We start from the raw sequence: 17,731 nt of genomic DNA, 5'->3' as shown, positions 1-17,731 counted from the left end.
GTAACAACACTGTCCCCAGGCCCCATGCGTGATAAAGCTCTCACCTTGCAAGCCAGAAATCCTATATGGGCGCTGGTTTGCTTCCCAGCAGCCTCACTTCCCATCCAGCTCCCTGCTTGTGGCTTGGAAAGCAGTCAAGGATGGCCCAAAGGCTGGAGATCCTGCAACTGCGTGGGAGACACAGAAGAGGCTCCTGGCTCCTGACTTCAGATCAGCGCAGCACCGGCCATTACAGCTGCTTGGGGAGTGAACCAGCAGATGAAGGTTCTTCCTCTCTGTCTCTCCTCTGTAAGTCTGCCTTTCCAATAAAGATAAAATAAATATTTTAAAACAACACTATCCCCATTTAAATATTTTACCTAGCAAGCTGTTTCTGTTGTGTGTGCCACCCCACCGCTGCCACATTATACTGCACCAAGTGGAGAAATTCAGTGCCCTTGATGGATACTGAGAAGCAGCCGCTGCTCTGGGCACCATGAGCGGAAGGATGGAAGGAACGTCCCCTCAGCTTTAGGCTTCCACTGCCCGCATCGGGGACCGCTCAACTCTGGGTTTTCCTCGAACTCAGTAGAACTGGGAGAGAGGGAAAGAAATATTTTGAGCTTCAGTCTCGCCCCTTGCGGGCTTCAAAGTCCTTCTAGGATTGCAGTGGGTCTTTGCGCTCGTTTATTTTCACCTTCTGCTTGGATGGCCCCTCTGTCTCTCCTCAGAAACAGTGGACTTGATTAAATCCGCGGGAAAATTGCATTCCTTAAGACCGAGATCTGCACCCTCGTTTAAGGCAGGTACCTTCAATTAACATCTTTGAGCTCAACCAAAAGAAAAAGCAGGGCGGAAGATGCTTAAGAGTAAAGTAAGGAACAGAGACAGCTAGCTCGTGGAGCTAGCTAGCTAGCTGAGCATGCTGGCGTCTCCTTGTCCCACGTTGAGAGCGCGGCGGGCTGCGTGCGGGACCCAGCGCTGGCCAGCGCCTCTGGCGCGCCTTCGTACCCTGCGACGCCCGCGGCTGCAGCTGCACAAGGTGGGAGGGATCGAGCCGTCTTTCCTTTCGCTTTCTCTGGCCGCCAAACCTGACACCTGGGGCCGGAACTACAGTTCCCACCACGCAGCGAGGCAGGAGGAAGAAGGGGCTCCCGAGGACTACAAGGAAAAGCAGGGGCGGGGGAGTGGAAAAATCAGCCCCTGCTTGCAAGCACAGGTGAGGGAGCGAGACACAGGAGCAACAGGTGAACTGGCGAGATGAAGGCTGCGATGTGCGAATCCGGAAAAGCGCTGCCTGGTTCTCCCTGGGAAGCATCTAGGATAAGTTAAAGGGGCCATTTGTGGAAACCCTGGGGACTTAAGGGGGCAGGGAGGGGGAGGGTCCAACGAGGAGGAAGGGGTGGCAGAGAAATACGGTTTCAGCTCCAGATCAGATTGCTGTGATAAGGCACTGCGAGTGGGATGGCTTTCTCTAAGTGGCAAAGTCTGAGACAGAAATGTGGTTGGATTGTGACTCTTGCCTGCTGGGTGATTTGGCCAATTGTGGCCGCAGAGGCCTGCAGGGGAGTCCTGGGGTCCTTTTTGATCCCTTTAGAGCTGATTAGGTATTTGTGCCTATTTTAAAGTGTGTGGGGCTACGGCCTTGTTTTTTTCTGTGACTTTTGAAAACCGAAGGATAAAACAGGGTAAGGTTACTTTCCCTTTTATGAGAGAGTCCAGGAAGAGATGTAAGCCAGTTTCTCACGTGAAAAACAGTTGAGGCTTGGGGCTACATGCTTGCTGCTCCAAACGGGGCTGGCGCATAGTAGAGGGATGTGTCACTTTGTGGCAGAGGAAGCTGAGTCCCCCCCAACACACACACACACACACACACACACACACACACACACACACACACACACACACACGACAGCACACTACCCCTGTAAAATAGATTTTTTTTTCAGGAGTACTACGTTCCTTGGGATCAAAGGTGTTTAAGCAAAAGTGAGTATTTCAGCTGAGTTTTTGCTGGTTTTTTTTTTCTTTTTTTGTTTTTCTTTGTAGGGGGAAGGGGGTGCTGACTTACAGAGAGGAGAGACAAAAAGAAAGATCTTCCATCTGCTAGTTCACTCTGCAAATGGCCACCTTGGCCAGAGCTGAGCTGATCCAAAGCCAGGAAACCAGGAGTTTCTTCCAGGTATCCCATCTGGGTGCAGGATCCCAAGTTCTTGGGCCATCCTCCACTGCTTTGCAGGCCACAAGCTGGGAGATGGATGGGAAGTGAAGCAGCTGGGACACAAACTGATGCCCAAGCGGGATCCTGGCACTTGTAGTGGGAAGGGTGGCCACTTCAGCCATCACCCCAGGGCCTCAGCAGGATTGTTGAAGGTGGGATTGGAGCTGTAGGTGAGCAATTCTGCTCCTTACTGACTTCCTGCTCCTTACTGACTTCAGTAGAGTAACAGGGGAGGGGCGGAGACTGGCGGGTTGTGAGAGAGAGAGAGAGAGAGAGAGAGAGAGAGAGAGAGAGAGAGTGTGTGTGTGTGTGTGTGTGTGTGTGTGTGTGTGTGTGTGTGTGTGTGTGTGTGCGCGCTGGGGGTGTTCTGTTTTTTGCTTTTTTTTTTCTCTTTTAAGTACGTTAAGAGGCTTTAATGGGCTCCAGGAGTATATATTTGTTATAATCTCCCCAGATAATTAGCTACTTAGGCTACACTGTCTTTAAAAATCCATAAATTAGGCCCAGCGCGGTAGCTTACCAGCTAAAGTCCGTCTTGAAAGTGCTGGGATCCCATGTGGGCGCCGGCTCCACTTCCCATCCAGCTCCAAGCCTTGGGACCCTGCACCCATGTGGGAGACCTGGAGGAAATTCCTGTCTTCAGATCGGCACAGCACCAGCCATTGCGCTCACTTAGGGAGTGAATCATCGGACGGAAGATCTTCCTCTGTCTTTCCTCCTCTCTGTATATCTGACTTTGTAATAGAAAAATAAATAAATCTTTAATTTAAAAAATCCACAAATTATTTTCCAACCTGTGGTAAAATATGCCATAGCATTTTTTTCTAACAGTTTTATTGCAGTAATACAATCAAAGTCTAGAAAATATGTGTGTGACCCAGCCATAGCATTCTAACCACAGTTTTCATCGTAAATATTCTTAAAACTTTCATTTTCAGGTGGAGAAAAAGGATATGCTAAATAAACAGAACTGCCCTCTCAGACACATCTTGAAAGTCCTGGCTGCTGGCTGCTGGCTGCTGGCTGCTGGCTGCCTCGGCGGCCAGTCTTTTCATACTTGGGGATTGTGCTGTCCCTGAAGAATCGACAGAGACCCATCCTCCCACTGGTTATTGGCAGATATTATCACTTCCGTGGGGATTTCTGCTGCCAAGTTTCTCCCTGGGCACTGTGGGACACTGTGTGTGGGGGCACCCCTGCTGCAAAATCAACATCCCATTAGTGTTGGGATCTGATACCATTGACTGTCTCCTGGGCTCACCAGAGACTGGCAGTAAAACCGCTTCCTTTGGAGGAAATCCCTAAAGTAATGTCAACACGGCCAGGGGACACTGTCACGTGCCTGACCAAGACCTTGGCATCTTTGTTCCGCGAGGATGTTAGCACTGTAGGGACTGTGACCTTCCTGTGTCTTGTTCTGTCCGGCCTCCATGCCTGACCCCACTTCCTTCTTCTTTTACAACCAACTCCTTCTCTTCTAGCTCTGTTCTAGGTGTGAGAGCCATGCAGTTCTCCAGTTTGGCTAGGACAGCCGACGAGGACTTTGACTACCTCTTCAAGATCATTCTTATCGGGGATTCCAACGTGGGGAAGACGTGTGTGGTGCAACATTTCAAGTCCGGCGTCTACACAGAAACTCAGCAGAATACCATTGGGGTGGACTTCACCGTGCGCTCCCTTGAGATTGATGGCAAGAAGGTCAAGGTCAGAGGGCACAGGGGTCGTGGAGTCAGTTGCCTTCCTATGACCAGAGTTCCTGATGCTGAAACCCATACATAATCGTTGTGGCTCTTAAGTAAAGGTATAAACCCATCAAGGGAAACGTTGCTTGATCCAGTTTGAGTTTAAAATGTCTCAAAAATCACTCCCATCATGTGAACTTCAACAATGAAGGGTCAACTGGAAATCAATTCTCATAACGTCAGGTTCCACATTGGTGGACCCAGTAGACTGAATCAAGCAATCATTAAGGGTACAAATAAAAAGCACACACACACACAGAAAGAGAGTCCCTGTCGTTGAGGGACATGCCCCTGAGGTGGTGGGTCACAAACCCGAAAGCACACTCAAGTCACCCAGGAAGCACCTTCCAGCGTCTGAGCAAGACAGCCTAGAAGCGAGTCGCAGAGGACCACGTCTTCGGGACTCCTTTGGTGCGGGAGTTTCCATCAGCAGGGCCACCCCTGACGCTGTGCCTTCCTGCCCTGTCATCAGTTGCAGGTGTGGGACACGGCTGGTCAGGAGCGCTTCCGCACCATCACACAGAGCTACTACCGCAGTGCGCATGCGGCCATCATTGCCTATGACCTCACACGGCGCACCACCTTCGAGTCGGTCCCTCACTGGATTCACGAGATTGAAAAATACGGAGCGGCGAACTTGGTCATCATGTTGATCGGTAAGGGCGCCTGTGGAGCAAGGTAACCCGTACCAACCCCATGGGGACGGGAGGAAGCAGCTGTACTGCCCTCCACTCTTGGTGCCATGCAGTGAGGAGGGAGAAGGCTGCTCCAATATGCCTGCCCCGCCTGGATCTGAGGAAAGCTTTCTGAATTAGGTAGCCCTTGGCTAGGCTGCAGAAGTGCTGTCATCGAAGGGATTTGGAATCAGGCCAGCATGGTACTATTTGTCTGTCTTAAACTGTCTTAAGAACGCAGGAACTTAAAAAAATAGAACTGGGCCCAGTGCAATGACTTAGTGGCTAAATCTTTGCCTCGCGGGTGCCAGGATCTCCTGTGGGTGCCGGTTCATGTCCCAGCTGCTCCATTTTCCTTCCTGCTCTCTGCCTGTGCCCTGAGAAGGCAGCAGAGGATGCCCAAGTGCTTGGGGCCGTGCTATCCATGAGGGAGATTCTCAGATGGTTCCTGGCTCCTGGCTTCGAATGAGCCCTGGCCGTTGCAACTCCTTGGGGAGTGAGTCAATGGACAAAAGATCTACCTCTCTGTCTCTCCTCCTCTCTGTATATCTGACTTTCCAATAAAAATAAATAAATCTTATAAATCTTTTTAAAAAGTAGATGGGGGTGAGCGGGGCTGATGCTGTGGTATAGATTGGTCAGCCTCCACTTGCAGAGAGATGGGAGTTACCTACCGAGATGAGTGACCTCATGACTCTGGTTTCAGGGACGCTATAGAACCAGCAACACCGCTCCCTCTATTCAGTCAGTTGATTTTTTAAAAAAAGATTTACTTATTTTTATTTGAAATGCAGAGTTACATTAAGAGAAGGGGAGACAAAGAACAAGATCCTGATTTGCTCCCCAAGTGGCTACAATAGCTTAAGTTGGACTGGTGCAAAGCACAGAGCCAGGAGCTTCTTCCAGATTTCCCACATGGGTGCAGGGACACAAATACTTTCCCAGGCCATTAGCTGGGAGGTGGATCAGAACTGGAGCAGCTTGGTCTCAACTGGTACCCATAGGGATGATGACACTGCAGGCAGAGACTTAAGCTGCTATGCCACAGCACTGGCCCTGTCATTTGATTTTTTTTTAAAGACTTAATTTTTTGTTTTTATTGGAAAGCAGATTCAGAGAGAAGGAAAAACAGAAAGATCTTCCGTCCACTGGTTTACTCCCCAAGTAGCTCCAATGACTGGAGCTGAGCCAATCCGCGGCCATGAGCTTCTTCCAGGTCTCCTGTGAGGGTGCAGGGTCTCAAGGCTCTGGGTCATCCTCTGATGCTTTCCCAGACCATAAGCAAACAGTTGAATGGGAAGTGGAACAGTTGGGATGCAAACTGGCACCCATATGGGATCCTGGAGGATGCAAGGCAAGGATTTAGCCACTAGGCTATTGCACTAGGCCCTGTCAGTTGATTTTTAGTAAGAGATTAATAAAATGGAGTCACCCCCTGCTGTTCGGCAGTTCTCTGGTCCCAGGCAGACAAGGAAACTTAAACTAAGAGAGAGAGGCTTGGAGACTGGGCCTAATGCTACTAGCACTTCAAGACACTGTGTAAGGTAAAGCTAAAGCATATGATGAGGGACTTGCAGTGAAAGAATGAGAAAGCATAAGTGAAGTTTTTGAGTTTGGAACATCAGGGGGAAACGGGGTAGAAGTGATAAAGGGCCAGGAACCTGCCCTCTGCTCGCACTCAACTTGGCTCATGTTTTCCAAAGCAATGGGTATGAAACCTTAGCGGACACATGGTAGAAGAGACCTCAGAAAGCACCTTGCCCAGAAATTCCTACCCAACTCATCTGTGAGTGAGTACGGGTGACAAACTTGCTCATCAAGGATTTCTCCATGGGGACTTCTGAGTTGTGCTCAAACCAGGGTATGAATGAGGCGCCAACTAGCTGCAGGTGCAGACCACAGAGGGATGCTGGTGTCACCAGCAGCAGCTTTACTCTGCACCACAACACTCACCCCAACAGCCAAGTCTCTTAGTTTGTGATGTGATGGGCCCGGCACAATACCCTAGTGGCCTTGCACGCAGCGAGATCCCATATGGGTGTCAGTTTGTGTCTCGGTGGCCCTGCTTCCCCTCCAGCTCCCTGCTTGTGGCCTGGGAAGGCAATCGAGGTCAGCCCAAAGCCTTGGGACCCTGCACCCATGTGGGAGACCTGGAGGAAGTTCCTGGCTCCTAGTTTCGGATTGGCACAGCTCTGTCTGGCGTGGCCCCTTGAGGAGTGAACCAGCAAATGGAAGATCTTCCTTTCTGTCTCTCCTCCTCTCTGTATCTCTGTGCATCTGATTTCCCAATAGAAAAATTAAGTAAATCTTTAAAAAAGAAAGTTATGATCTAAAATGTAGAAATACTCATACAAAGCATGTTGAGCAAAAAACTAAAATGGTCAGTTTAAGAAATATATTACTGTTAAATGAATGACCAAAACATAAACAAACAAATAAGTATTTCAGAGTTTTGTGGGGTGGGGATTACCAAGAAAAGATCATATGCCTGTGTTTCCGACAGCTTGTACCACTAGCCTGATCCTTAGCCTTGGTAAATTAGAGTGGATCCAATCCTGCCTAGCTGTCGTATTCTGTCCAGCTCTTGCCTGCCCAACAAGATGAAGGCATCTTGCCTTGGGCAGGTGGGTGGGAGTTAGAGGGTATATGTCTTGGGAGCCCAGGAAGTGCACTTAGCCAACATGCTGCTGTTGTTTTTCCCTTTCTCCGATTCCTGGTTCATGTTGAAGGGTGCAGTGTCCGGCTGGGCAAAGGTGAAGCAATGGACAGTCAGGGCTGTTGTCCCAGGTGTGGCGGATGGGACAGGTGGGAGGAGTGGGTCGTAAAAGTCAGAATGCATGAGTCAGGGACAGATACAGGGAACAGATCGGACCCCTAGCGCCACAGGTTCCTATTCACTCCACACTTCTTTACCGTCTTGGCTTCCTACCTTCCTTCTAGAAGCAAAGTCTGGCTCTGAGCTTCAGCCCCGCAGGCTATGAGTCCTATTGGGCAGGTGTGAGTATCCTGAGGCCACTGCCACAAAAGACCACAAGCTGGGGGGCTTACAATAACAGAAATGTGTTCTCTTACCCTTCTGGGGACCACAGTCTGGAGTGTGCACTGTCAGGGTGTGTCAGGTGCACCCAAGGTTTTGTGGCTCTCCTCTGCAGGTTCTTGGGAACAATCTGTCCCTTACCTCTGCTGGTTGCTGGTGGCCACCGATATCCTTTGACTGTGTCTGCATCACGCACTGTCTGCCTTCACATCACCTGCTCCCATGAGTTGACATTCCCTCCACCTCCCTTAGAGAAGGATGTGTGTGACTGGATCCAGGGTCCACCAGCTAATCCGGGGCAGTCTCCCCATCTTGAGAGCCTTAGCTTAATTACATCTGCAAAGACCCCTTAGCACTTGACAGTTTCCAGGTATCCAAACCAGACATCTTGGGCTGTTTTGCAGCCTTGCGTGGTACAGGATGTGATAATAGTGTCCACTGAAAATACCCTCAAGGCCCAGCGTGATGGCTCCGTGTCAATGCGCCAGGATGCCATATGGGCACTGGTTTGTGTCCCAGCTGTTCCACTTCCCATCCCATCCTGCTTGTGACCTTGGGAAGCAGTCAAGGACAGCCCAAAGCCTTGGGACCTTACATCCATGTGGGAAACCTGAGAGGCTCCTGGCTCCTGACTTCGGAATAGCTCAGCTCTGGTCATTGCAGCCACTGTGGAATGAACCAGCAGATGGAAGTTCTTTCGGTATCACCTTCTTTCTCTAAGTCTGTATTTCCAATAATAATAATAATAATAACCCTTAAAAAATTAAAAGAAAATATTCTTGGATTTAAACTTTTTGGGGGAATAATTATGATCTAAGCCCAGCTTTGTCTGCAAGCAGTTGGTGATTGTGACTGGGGAAGATAGTCTTTTAAATGTTTTTTTTTTATGGGGACAGATTAACATATTAAAGTACATGGTTATTCATCGTAAAGAGAAACACTGAAGCAAACATCATTTGGGTCAAGAATGAGGATGTTGTCAGCCCCAGCCCAGGTTCATTCTCTCCCACTCCCACCCCACTACCCCCCACGCACAGCAGGTGGTTATCACAGCTTTGCTGTTGTTGATCCTTTTATTGCCTGCCTAAGCCCACATCCTGGTACTTGTAAGATAATGATTTAGCCATTGAGCCATTTTACCAGGACCCAAGGATATATATTTTTTTAGGTTCCAGTTAGTATTTATTTGTTATTTGAAAGTTAAAAGAGAGGTAGGTATAGACATGAAGACTGAGCCCCCCCCTTCCCTCCGTGGTTCATCCCCCCAGGCCAGCGGGAACTAGAACTCCCTCTGTGTCTCTCACAGAAATGGCAGGAAGCCAGCTGCTTCTGTGAGCACTTCCTTACCTGGCAGGAGGCACTTTGGCAGGAAGTTGGGATTGGGAGCTGAGACAGGACTCAAACCCAGGCAGTACAGCTGAAAAAACCTCCTGGGGAGGGCCTTTAGAGCCACCGTTAAGACTCTTGATGATCATGGTTCCCGGGTTTGGGCCCTGACCCTGCATTGTTCTCCAGCTGGTAGCAGTGAGCACCCCCTGGAGCAGCAGGTGAAGGCTCGCACACCCAATGCCCACATGGGAGACCCCGACTGAGTCCAGGATCCAGGCTTCAGCCTGGCCCCGCTCTGGCTGTGTTGAGCATTTTGGGGAGTGAATCAGCAGACAGAAGATGGGATCTCATTCTTTCATTCTCTCTCTCTTTTTTTTTTACAAGAAAGATTTATTTTTTATTGGAAAGTCAGATTTTTACAGAAGGAGAAACAGAAAGATCCTCCATCCACTGGTTCACTCCCCAAGTAGCTGCAACTGATCTAAAGCCAGGAGCATGGAATTTTTTCTGGGTCTCCCACGTGGGTGCAAGGTCTCAAGGATTTGAGCCATACTCTACTGCTTTCCAAGCCACAAGCAGGCAGCTGGATAGGAAGTGGAGCAGCTGGGACATAAACTGGTACCCACATGGGATCCCTGGCGTGCAGGGCAAGGATTTTAGCCCCTAGGATACCACTCTGGACCTGAAAACAACTTTAGGACACAAAAGAAAACACCTTCATTGTGGACTTTAGCAAATCCTGACCTTGGCCCCCTTGGAAACACAGGGCCTCCGCTCACAGTCCCTCAACACTTCATAATTTGAGGGGAAAGCAAGTGAAATGGGCTAGACGTAAAACGAAGAGGGAAGACTGGGAGGGCGTGGCACAGTGTGACTGGCAGGTGCCCACCTCTCCCACCTGGTGGCCACACCCTCTGGTCTTGGCCAGTTCCTCCCATTCTCAAGTTCCTACAGCATCATTGGAGAGGCTCTTCTTCCATTCGTAAGCATGTGCATTTCTGCCCTCAGTTCCATTTTGGGAACATCTGCGTGCGTGCTTATTGCTGACACTTTCAAGTTTACTTTGGAGAGAACAAGTTACTCAGTGGAGTCGGCTGCCCTCTCCCTTGCAGGAAACAAATCTGACTTGTGGAAAGAGCGGCACGTGCTGTTTGAGGATGCCTGCACACTGGCAGAGAAATACGGCCTCCTCGCTGTCTTGGAGACGTCTGCCAAGGAGTCCAGGAACATAGAGGAAGTCTTCGTGCTGATGGCCAAGGAGCTGATCGCCCGCAACAGCCTGCACCTGTATGGGGAGAGCGCCCCCAACGGCCTGTCCCTGGATTCCAGCCCCGTTCTCTTGGCCCAAGGGCCCAGGGAAAAGACCCAATGCACTTGTTGAAAGTCCACTCAAGGCCAACTCGACCACAGGCAGCTGGCTGCTACCCTTGCCTCCTAGCTCTTCCAGCCTGGATGAGCAGCACTTTGGCCTCAACTCCCGCTCTAGGCCACAGGCGGGTGCTAAGTCTAACACAGGGGGGCCACTACTGCTCCCCACCAAGCCACACTGGAAGCCAGGCATAGGGTCAGAGGGCAAGGCTGCTTTTCCCCTCCCGTTTTCTTCTCTGTCTCCCAATACTTCAGCCACAGGGTTTTGCTTTTCTCCTTGCAGAGGAGGCGCATGGAGTGGGAGAGGGGTTTCCAGAGCACACAGAGGAAGTCTGGAACATTCTGACACAATGTGGGCAGAACAGGTGGGGAAGGTGAGAAACCTTAATGCCGTTTGTTTTCTTTCCCAACATTCATTCATATATCAAGGGCTTTAGCGGGGGCAGCAAAGCTTGTCCACATAACCACTAGAAACAGCATCTTGCCAAATGGTCAGGGACCATGTGATAACAAACAGATGGAGTGGGATGGCACTGGCCCCTGGTTGGGCTGGGATATGGGAGATGCCTACAGTGGCTTTCCAGAATCTCCACTTATCTGCTGGATCTCAAGTTATTTTTGGATTACATTAAAATGGACTCATGGATGCTTATCAAATCATAATAGCCCTTCTCTGGGATGGGGCCCCTGGGGCTGGGATGAATCTTACATTCAGAACTAGAATCAGCAGCCAAGGAAAGTAGATGCAAAAACTCATCCCAGGCGCTGCATCAGAGATTTCAGAACAGACAGCAGGCCGGGGAGCCTTGCCCGGTCACAGGTGTCTGCCCAATGATGGCGATTCCCTGGCACCCTCGTTGCCCACCACAGCAGTGGCCAGCCACTGAACCTCCCGGAGCTCAAAGTCATGCCTGGCCCTCTGGCGAGTGGCTAACACCCTAGCTGAACCCCCTGGAGCAGACATACTGCTCTCAACTGCACCTACGGCTGCTCCTGCCCCCTTCCCACTCCTCCAGGTATCCTTCCCCCTCCGATGCACCCTGGCCTGCACCCCGAGCTGGTCTTTCAAGGTCTGTACAAGGCAGGTGACCGTGACAGGAGCCCCAGGCGCCCACCAAGCTCAGACTATTGAAATTCACTCTTCCACACTTTCTCCCTCCCACTGATTTTCCCCACTCATTCTTCATCCCTAAGGCACTTAGGTGGGTGTCAGAATTTGCATTCTGACCTTTACAATCCAGCCTAGGCCTCCTCCAGGTTCCCCCTGGACATCAGGGGGCACGCTGCATTTTCTCATTTCAGGTCCCTTTTTAGGAAGTTCCTACCTTGCAGTTGAGTCTCCAGGGCTTGTTAATTAGCTCCGTGCCCAAGAACTAGATCGGTCAATCTGTTTGGTGTGTACTGTAATTCCAGCTCACATGGCAAAGGACCAGTCCTGCCAAGTGTGGCCACTCCTCTGATAGCCCAGTTGCTGGTCGGAGCGAGCCTGCGAGCCTTTCTTGCTCCTCCTCATCCCCTGGAGGAGACTGGAAATCACAGTGACAATTTCCACCTGAGCACCAGTCTTCCTTGTAGCATTTGTATTTCCTGGGCCTCAAACACACAAACCTACAGAGAGGAAGCATTTAACACTAGGACTTCAGTCTGCTGCTAGAGAAGGGAATCTGACAGGAACTTCTGGGGTCACTTGCTTGGATGGGATACCCCCTGGGGAGACCATTCCTGTCCACAAGCATCTGTCGCACAAGATCCCGGAGTCAGGGAGCAGGATGGGACATGACTGACTGGTGCAGGATAGAGGAAGACGGTTCTAGGACTGGCTTTGGGATAGCGGAGCCCCACACCTGACACTAACCATCCGAGGAGCTCGGCCAAGCAAGCAGGGGTTCCATAGAATGAACTCTATTTTTGAATTTGAGAGAAGAGCTGCTGATTCACTCCTGAAATGTTTGCAGTAGCTGCAGTCAGAGCCAGAATCCAGGAGTGCAATTCCTGTGAAACCAGGCACTAATGACCTAAGCCATTGCTGCTGCCATCCGGGGGGCACATGCAGGACCACTGGAATCAGGGTTTGTAGGTTTCTGAGAGGACTCAGAAAGATCTCCATCCCGAAATGGCCACAATGCCGGGTACTGGACCAAGTTTAAGCCAGGAACCTTCTCTGGGTCTCCGCACGCAAGCAGGGGCCCAAGCACTTGGATTATTTCCTGTTATTTTCCCAGGAGCATCACTGGGGAGCTGTATGGGAAGTGGAGCAGCCAGGATACAAACTGGTCCCCATATGAGATTATGGTGCTTGGTGATAGAGGACTAGCCAGTTGAGCCATGGTAATGGGCCCACAGAGAACTTTTCAAAAAGGATTTATTTGAAAGAATTAGAGGGAGAGAAGATGTCAAGGGGCACTGCGATTGATGGCACGCACCCGCTTGTCAGGCTGATTGACAGCGGACAGGGGCCTTTCAAGCTAATGGAAGGTGCGAAAAGTGTACCCCACTCCTCCTTCCACATCATCCACAACTGACAGCGCGGAAATAACTCGGGAGGTTCTGTGCACCTGGCCCCTCCTGCCTCTGTAGTTAGTTAGCTGTAACTTTGGTAACTCTCTTCCTGCTTGAAACTGTACTGTGTGGCTCTCCGTCTGATTGGAACCCTGACTTTGGCAGCTCGGCGCGTAGCTCCTGGAGTGCAGCGGGAGCTGCTGTCACCAAGCTTGGGAAATAAAGACTCCTCCTAACATCCTACACTTGGGTCCAGTGTGATCTCTCTCACACTCCACAACAGAAAACCTCCATTCAGTCTCCAACTGACCTTAGTGGCCAGGGCTTGGTCGGGCCAAAACCAGTGAATGCAGGGGCCCAAGCACTAAGGCCACCCCCCGCTGCTTTCCCATATACATTAGCAGAGAGCTGGATGGAAAGTGGAGTGGCCGGGACTCAAGGCAGCACTGAAACAGGATGCCCAATGGTGGCCTCTGATGACAGGTATCTTGACCCTCACGACAAACAGCCCCTTCCAATGAGCTTGTTTTCCTGGAATTCTTGTCTCTTGCCAATAGGAACCTGTGCCTCCTCCCCACCCATTCACACCGGCAGAGTGGCTCTTTAAGACCAGCTGCCAGACCCTGGCTTCCAAGTTACACTTAGAATTGGCATTTCAGGGCCCAGTGCGGTAGCCTAGTGGCTAAAGTCCTTGCCTTGAACGCACCAGGATCCCATATGGGTGTCGGTTCTACACTTGATCTTAGCTAAAAGGCCAAGAAGCAATGGGTGCCAGTTCTAATCCCAGCAGCCCAGCTTCCCATCCAGCTCCCTGCTTGTGGTCTGGGAAAGCAGGCAATTGAGGCCAGCCCAAAGCCTTGGGACCCTGCACCCCTGTGGGAGACCTGGAGGATGTTCTGGGCTCCTGGCTTTGGATCTGCTCAGCTCTGGCCATTACCACTATTTGGGGAGTGAACCAGAGGTTGGAAGCTCTTCCTCTCCTTCTCTCTGTAAATCTGCCTTCCCAATAAGTAAATCTTAAAAACAAATGAGCTGGCTTCACAGTTCTGCGAGTTACTTCGGCCTCACCCACTGGTGCCTCATTCTGCACCACAGACAATTCCTGATGCAAAGACCAGCTTCCTCAGTGTGCCACCAACACAGACGCTGCAAGTGCTCAAGTGCACATACTCAGCCATGTGCGTGCACAGCCCGGCCTCCTCCACCCCAGGCAGCAAGCCACAGGTCCCAGCAGCGCCCATACGACCTCTATAGAGGAGACTCCAGTTTCTGGCTGACCACCATCTATCCTTTGAGGAATAAACCAGAAGACTAAAAAATATCTTTTGTGATCAGTGCCAAAGTGTTAAGCCTCTGCCTATCGTACTGGCCAGTTTGAGTCATAGGTGTTCCACTTCCAAGTTAACTCCTTGCTTACAGCCCAGAAGGGCAGCAGAGGATGGCCTAAGTCCTTGAGCCCTGCACCTGTGTGGGAGACCCACAGGAGGCTCCTGGGCTTTGGACAACTCAGCTCCGACTGTTGCACTCATTTAGGGATTAAAGCAGCAGATGGGAAGATCCTTCTTTCCTTCGATAAATCTGAATTTCCAATAAATATAAATAAAAAGTTCCATCTTAAAACCAGATCTCTCCCTTTTCTCTCACTTTCAAATACTTCTAAAGGAAAAAGGACATTCCATGCTTGGCAAAATGTAGTCTTCAGGCTGATGAACAGATGCCTGGCAATTGCGGCCTCCTGGCTTTGACATCCACTGCTGGTGTCTGTAGGGACCCAAGTTCAGGGCGGAGGAAGGCAGACCGTCCTCATCCCGCCGACACCCCCCCCCGGAAATGCTGCAACGGCAGGACCTCTGAGGGACTGCCGTTTCGCATCCCAAGCGCCTCTCTTTTCATTTTCAAGACTACCACGTGACAAGACCATTGTGCTGTATACTTTACAAAGAAATTAAGGTTAAATAAATGGCCCAGATCAGCACATCCCATAAATATTTAAAAAGATTTGGCCGCAGTGTTCAGCACATCAGGTGACCTACAGTCCTCTCACTTTAAATATCTGAGAACACAGGACGTTGACAAATGGCTGTAATTTCAAAGACAAGAAAGCAAACAGCAATCTGTAAGAACTAAAAACGGAGCGAGCATTAACGAAAACTCCCAACAGCAGGCACTTCACTCGCTGGGAGGGCCTTTTGTGTTCCTGCAGGAAAGCCTGCCGCTCCCTAGAAGTACAGGAGAGCAGTGCCCCTTCCCAGCACAGCCCAAAGAACATCTACCAGGTGCTGCTCCAAACAGCAGTTCCAAAATACAACCTGGATGGTCCCAGCATTGTGGCATAGTAGCCTAAACCTCCATCTGTGGTGCCAGCACTCCATATGGACACTAATTTGTGTTGCTGTTATTCTTTCAATCTAGCTCCCTGCCTGTGGCCTGGGAAAGCAGCAGAGGATGGCTCAAGCCCTTGGGACTCTGCATTCACATGCGAGACCTGGAAGAAGCTCCTGGCTTTGGATCAGTTCAGCTCTGGCCACTGTAGTCGCTTGGAGAATAAACCAGTAGATGAAAGATCTCTGCAAATCAGATTTGCCTTTCCAATAAAAAGCTCTGTAAACATCCTTCCAATAAAAATTTAAAAAATTTTTAAAGACTTATTTTTATTGCAAAGTCAGATATACAGAGAGGAGAGACAGAGGGAAAGATCTTCCGTCTGCAGAATCACTCCCCAAGTGACCACAATGGGCTGCGCTGAACTGAAGCCAGCAGGCAGGAGCTCTTCAGGATCTCCTACATGGGTGCAGGGTCCCAAGACTTCGACTGCCTTCCCAGGCCACAAGCAGGGCTGTTGGGATTAGAACCAGCACCCACATAGGATCCATATGGGATTCCATTGCATGCAAGGTGAAGATTTAGTCACTGAGCCATCGCGCTGGACATAGAACAGACTTTTCTATTCTACAATGACATCTAACATTCCAGAGGCTTTTCTCTTCTTCTCCTGCTCCATGTCCATTGTGGGTCTATGTTGTTTTTTTTTTTTTTTTTTAAGATTTACTTTTATTAGAAAGGCAGATAAACAGAGGAGGAGAGACAGAGGAAGAACTTCCCTCTGATGGTTCACTCCTTTAGTGGCCGCAACGGCTGAAGCCGAGCCAATCCGAAACCAGATCTTCTGGGTCTCCCACGCAGGTGCAGGGTCCCAAGGCTTTGGGCCATCCTTGACTGCTTTCCCATGCTACTAGCAGGGAGCTGGATGGAAGCAGGTCTCCGGGATTAAAACCAGCAACCATACAGGATCTGGCGTGTACAAGGCGAGGACTTTTACCACTACATTATTGTGCCAGGCCCAGCTGTGTGTTCTTGCAGTGACCAACGCACAGCGACACAGCCACTCAAGGAAAACTTCCTGTTATGGAAAGGGGGCCCTTGAGCCGCCAATCAAGTTCTGACTCTTGTTCTGGGCTGATCATAGTTTTATCAGTAAATGGTCAACGGGATGTACAATGTAGGGGGGTAGCTGATAAACCACACAAGCAAACCATACAGGCACTGGTTCATGTCCCAGCTGCTCCACTTACCACCCAGTACCCTTAAGTTGAGCCTGGGAAGAAAGCAGATGACACACATCTTTGGGCCCCTGACAATTATATGGGAGGTCCAGAAGATGCTCTTGGCTCCAGTCTCAGCTCCAGCTGTGGCAGCTATTTGGGGAGCGAATCAGCAGATGGAAAACCTCTTTCTCTGTAGGTCCCGCTCTAATTCAGTCTTTTGAATAAATAAAATCCTTTTTAAAAAGTCAAGTCCAATATGCCTTGTTAGAGTTATAAGCCAGTTTAGATTGTCCTAAAAACTGCCAAGTTCAGCCAAATTATGCTTCAACACTATAAACTGTTAAATACTAAAATGAAAATAGACACGTGACAGCTGAATAGTATCCTATAGCCATTTTAAGGTGGATAGAAGCTGGCTGTATATAAACTAAAATTGAAATGTCAATGAAGTAGTCACAGGATATGGTTAAGAACTTGCATTTTCTAACATATCAGTCACTCAATACCATGTCAATTAACTCCATAATGTTGTAAACTATTGTTGATGTTATGTCATCCCCAAGAAACTGCTTAATTGATCTGGACAATAAGATGCTGGACTCTATGCTTGATATACGCTTGCACTGAATCTTGACTGAATTTGAAATGTAATACAGCAACAAGGTGAGGAACCCACCATGGGGGGAGGATACGGGGAGGGGTTGGGGGGAATCCCAGAGCCTATGAAACTGTCACATAATACAATGTGACCAATTAAAAAAAGTTACGTCCAGAAAGCAGGTGCAAGACATTTGGTAGGCAGTACTAATGATGAACATCACTGACAACACCTGCCTTTCGCCAAGCCACCTGGCATCTTTTTAAAAAGGTGTTTTCAATGAAGAATGTGCCTATGGGAGTTAGGTCAGCAGTGTGAGCATGACCTACTGTGTGCGGTAGCAGGAAAGAGGCTGAAACTGCTGTGTTGCGCAAAGGAGAAGTTGTACCTGTTGAAGTCTGCACCCTAACTTTTTCTGCAACCACATATGGGGAAGGAAAGTAGTCAACAAGGGCAACAAGTACTAGGTACCACTCAGGCTCTACACAAGCTCCCGACTTACCAAAAGTACACAGCCCAGAACCTTTCTGTCCTCCCCTGAGGCTCTGGCAGCCCACAAGGGAGTTCTCCCTTTATCCCCCACACCTGTCCACACCTGTCCACCCAGGTGCTTCAGTACTGCTCTGGCGGTGCCCAGCCCCAGCTTGACTAACAGCAGCAGCACTGGAGCATGTCTCTTCTAGAAGGCAGCTGCTTACAGAAAACTCAGTAACTCAGTGGATCTACATAATGGATATTG

General features: G+C 49.9%; 1 protein-coding gene across 2 annotated transcripts; it reads left to right on the top strand.

The window, feature by feature from the left end:
* The first annotated feature begins 1,070 nt into the window (after positions 1-1,070).
* On the top strand, positions 1,071-10,998 carry RAB19 (RAB19, member RAS oncogene family). 2 transcript variants are annotated; one of them, XM_041002343.1, is made up of 5 exons: positions 1,071-1,198; positions 1,929-1,968; positions 3,682-3,904; positions 4,415-4,598; positions 10,095-10,998. In XM_041002343.1, the coding sequence occupies exons 3-5, from the start codon at positions 3,704-3,706 to the stop codon at positions 10,361-10,363; spliced, it is 654 nt and encodes a 217-aa protein (XP_040858277.1). In that variant the 5' UTR covers positions 1,071-1,198; positions 1,929-1,968; positions 3,682-3,703; the 3' UTR covers positions 10,364-10,998. The 2 variants fall into 2 exon arrangements, with proteins under 2 accessions (XP_040858277.1, XP_040858276.1); XM_041002342.1 differs by lacking the exon at positions 1,929-1,968.
* The last annotated feature ends 6,733 nt before the right edge of the window (positions 10,999-17,731 follow it).

This window comes from Ochotona curzoniae, unplaced genomic scaffold (genome assembly GCF_017591425.1).
Source record: "Ochotona curzoniae isolate NIBS_2020 unplaced genomic scaffold, NIBS_Ocur_1.0 scaffold_2476, whole genome shotgun sequence".
NCBI classification, from domain to species: domain Eukaryota; kingdom Metazoa; phylum Chordata; class Mammalia; order Lagomorpha; family Ochotonidae; genus Ochotona; species Ochotona curzoniae.
The sequence above is the reverse complement of the archived record's forward strand: the minus strand, read 5'-3'. Positions and strand labels throughout refer to the sequence as shown.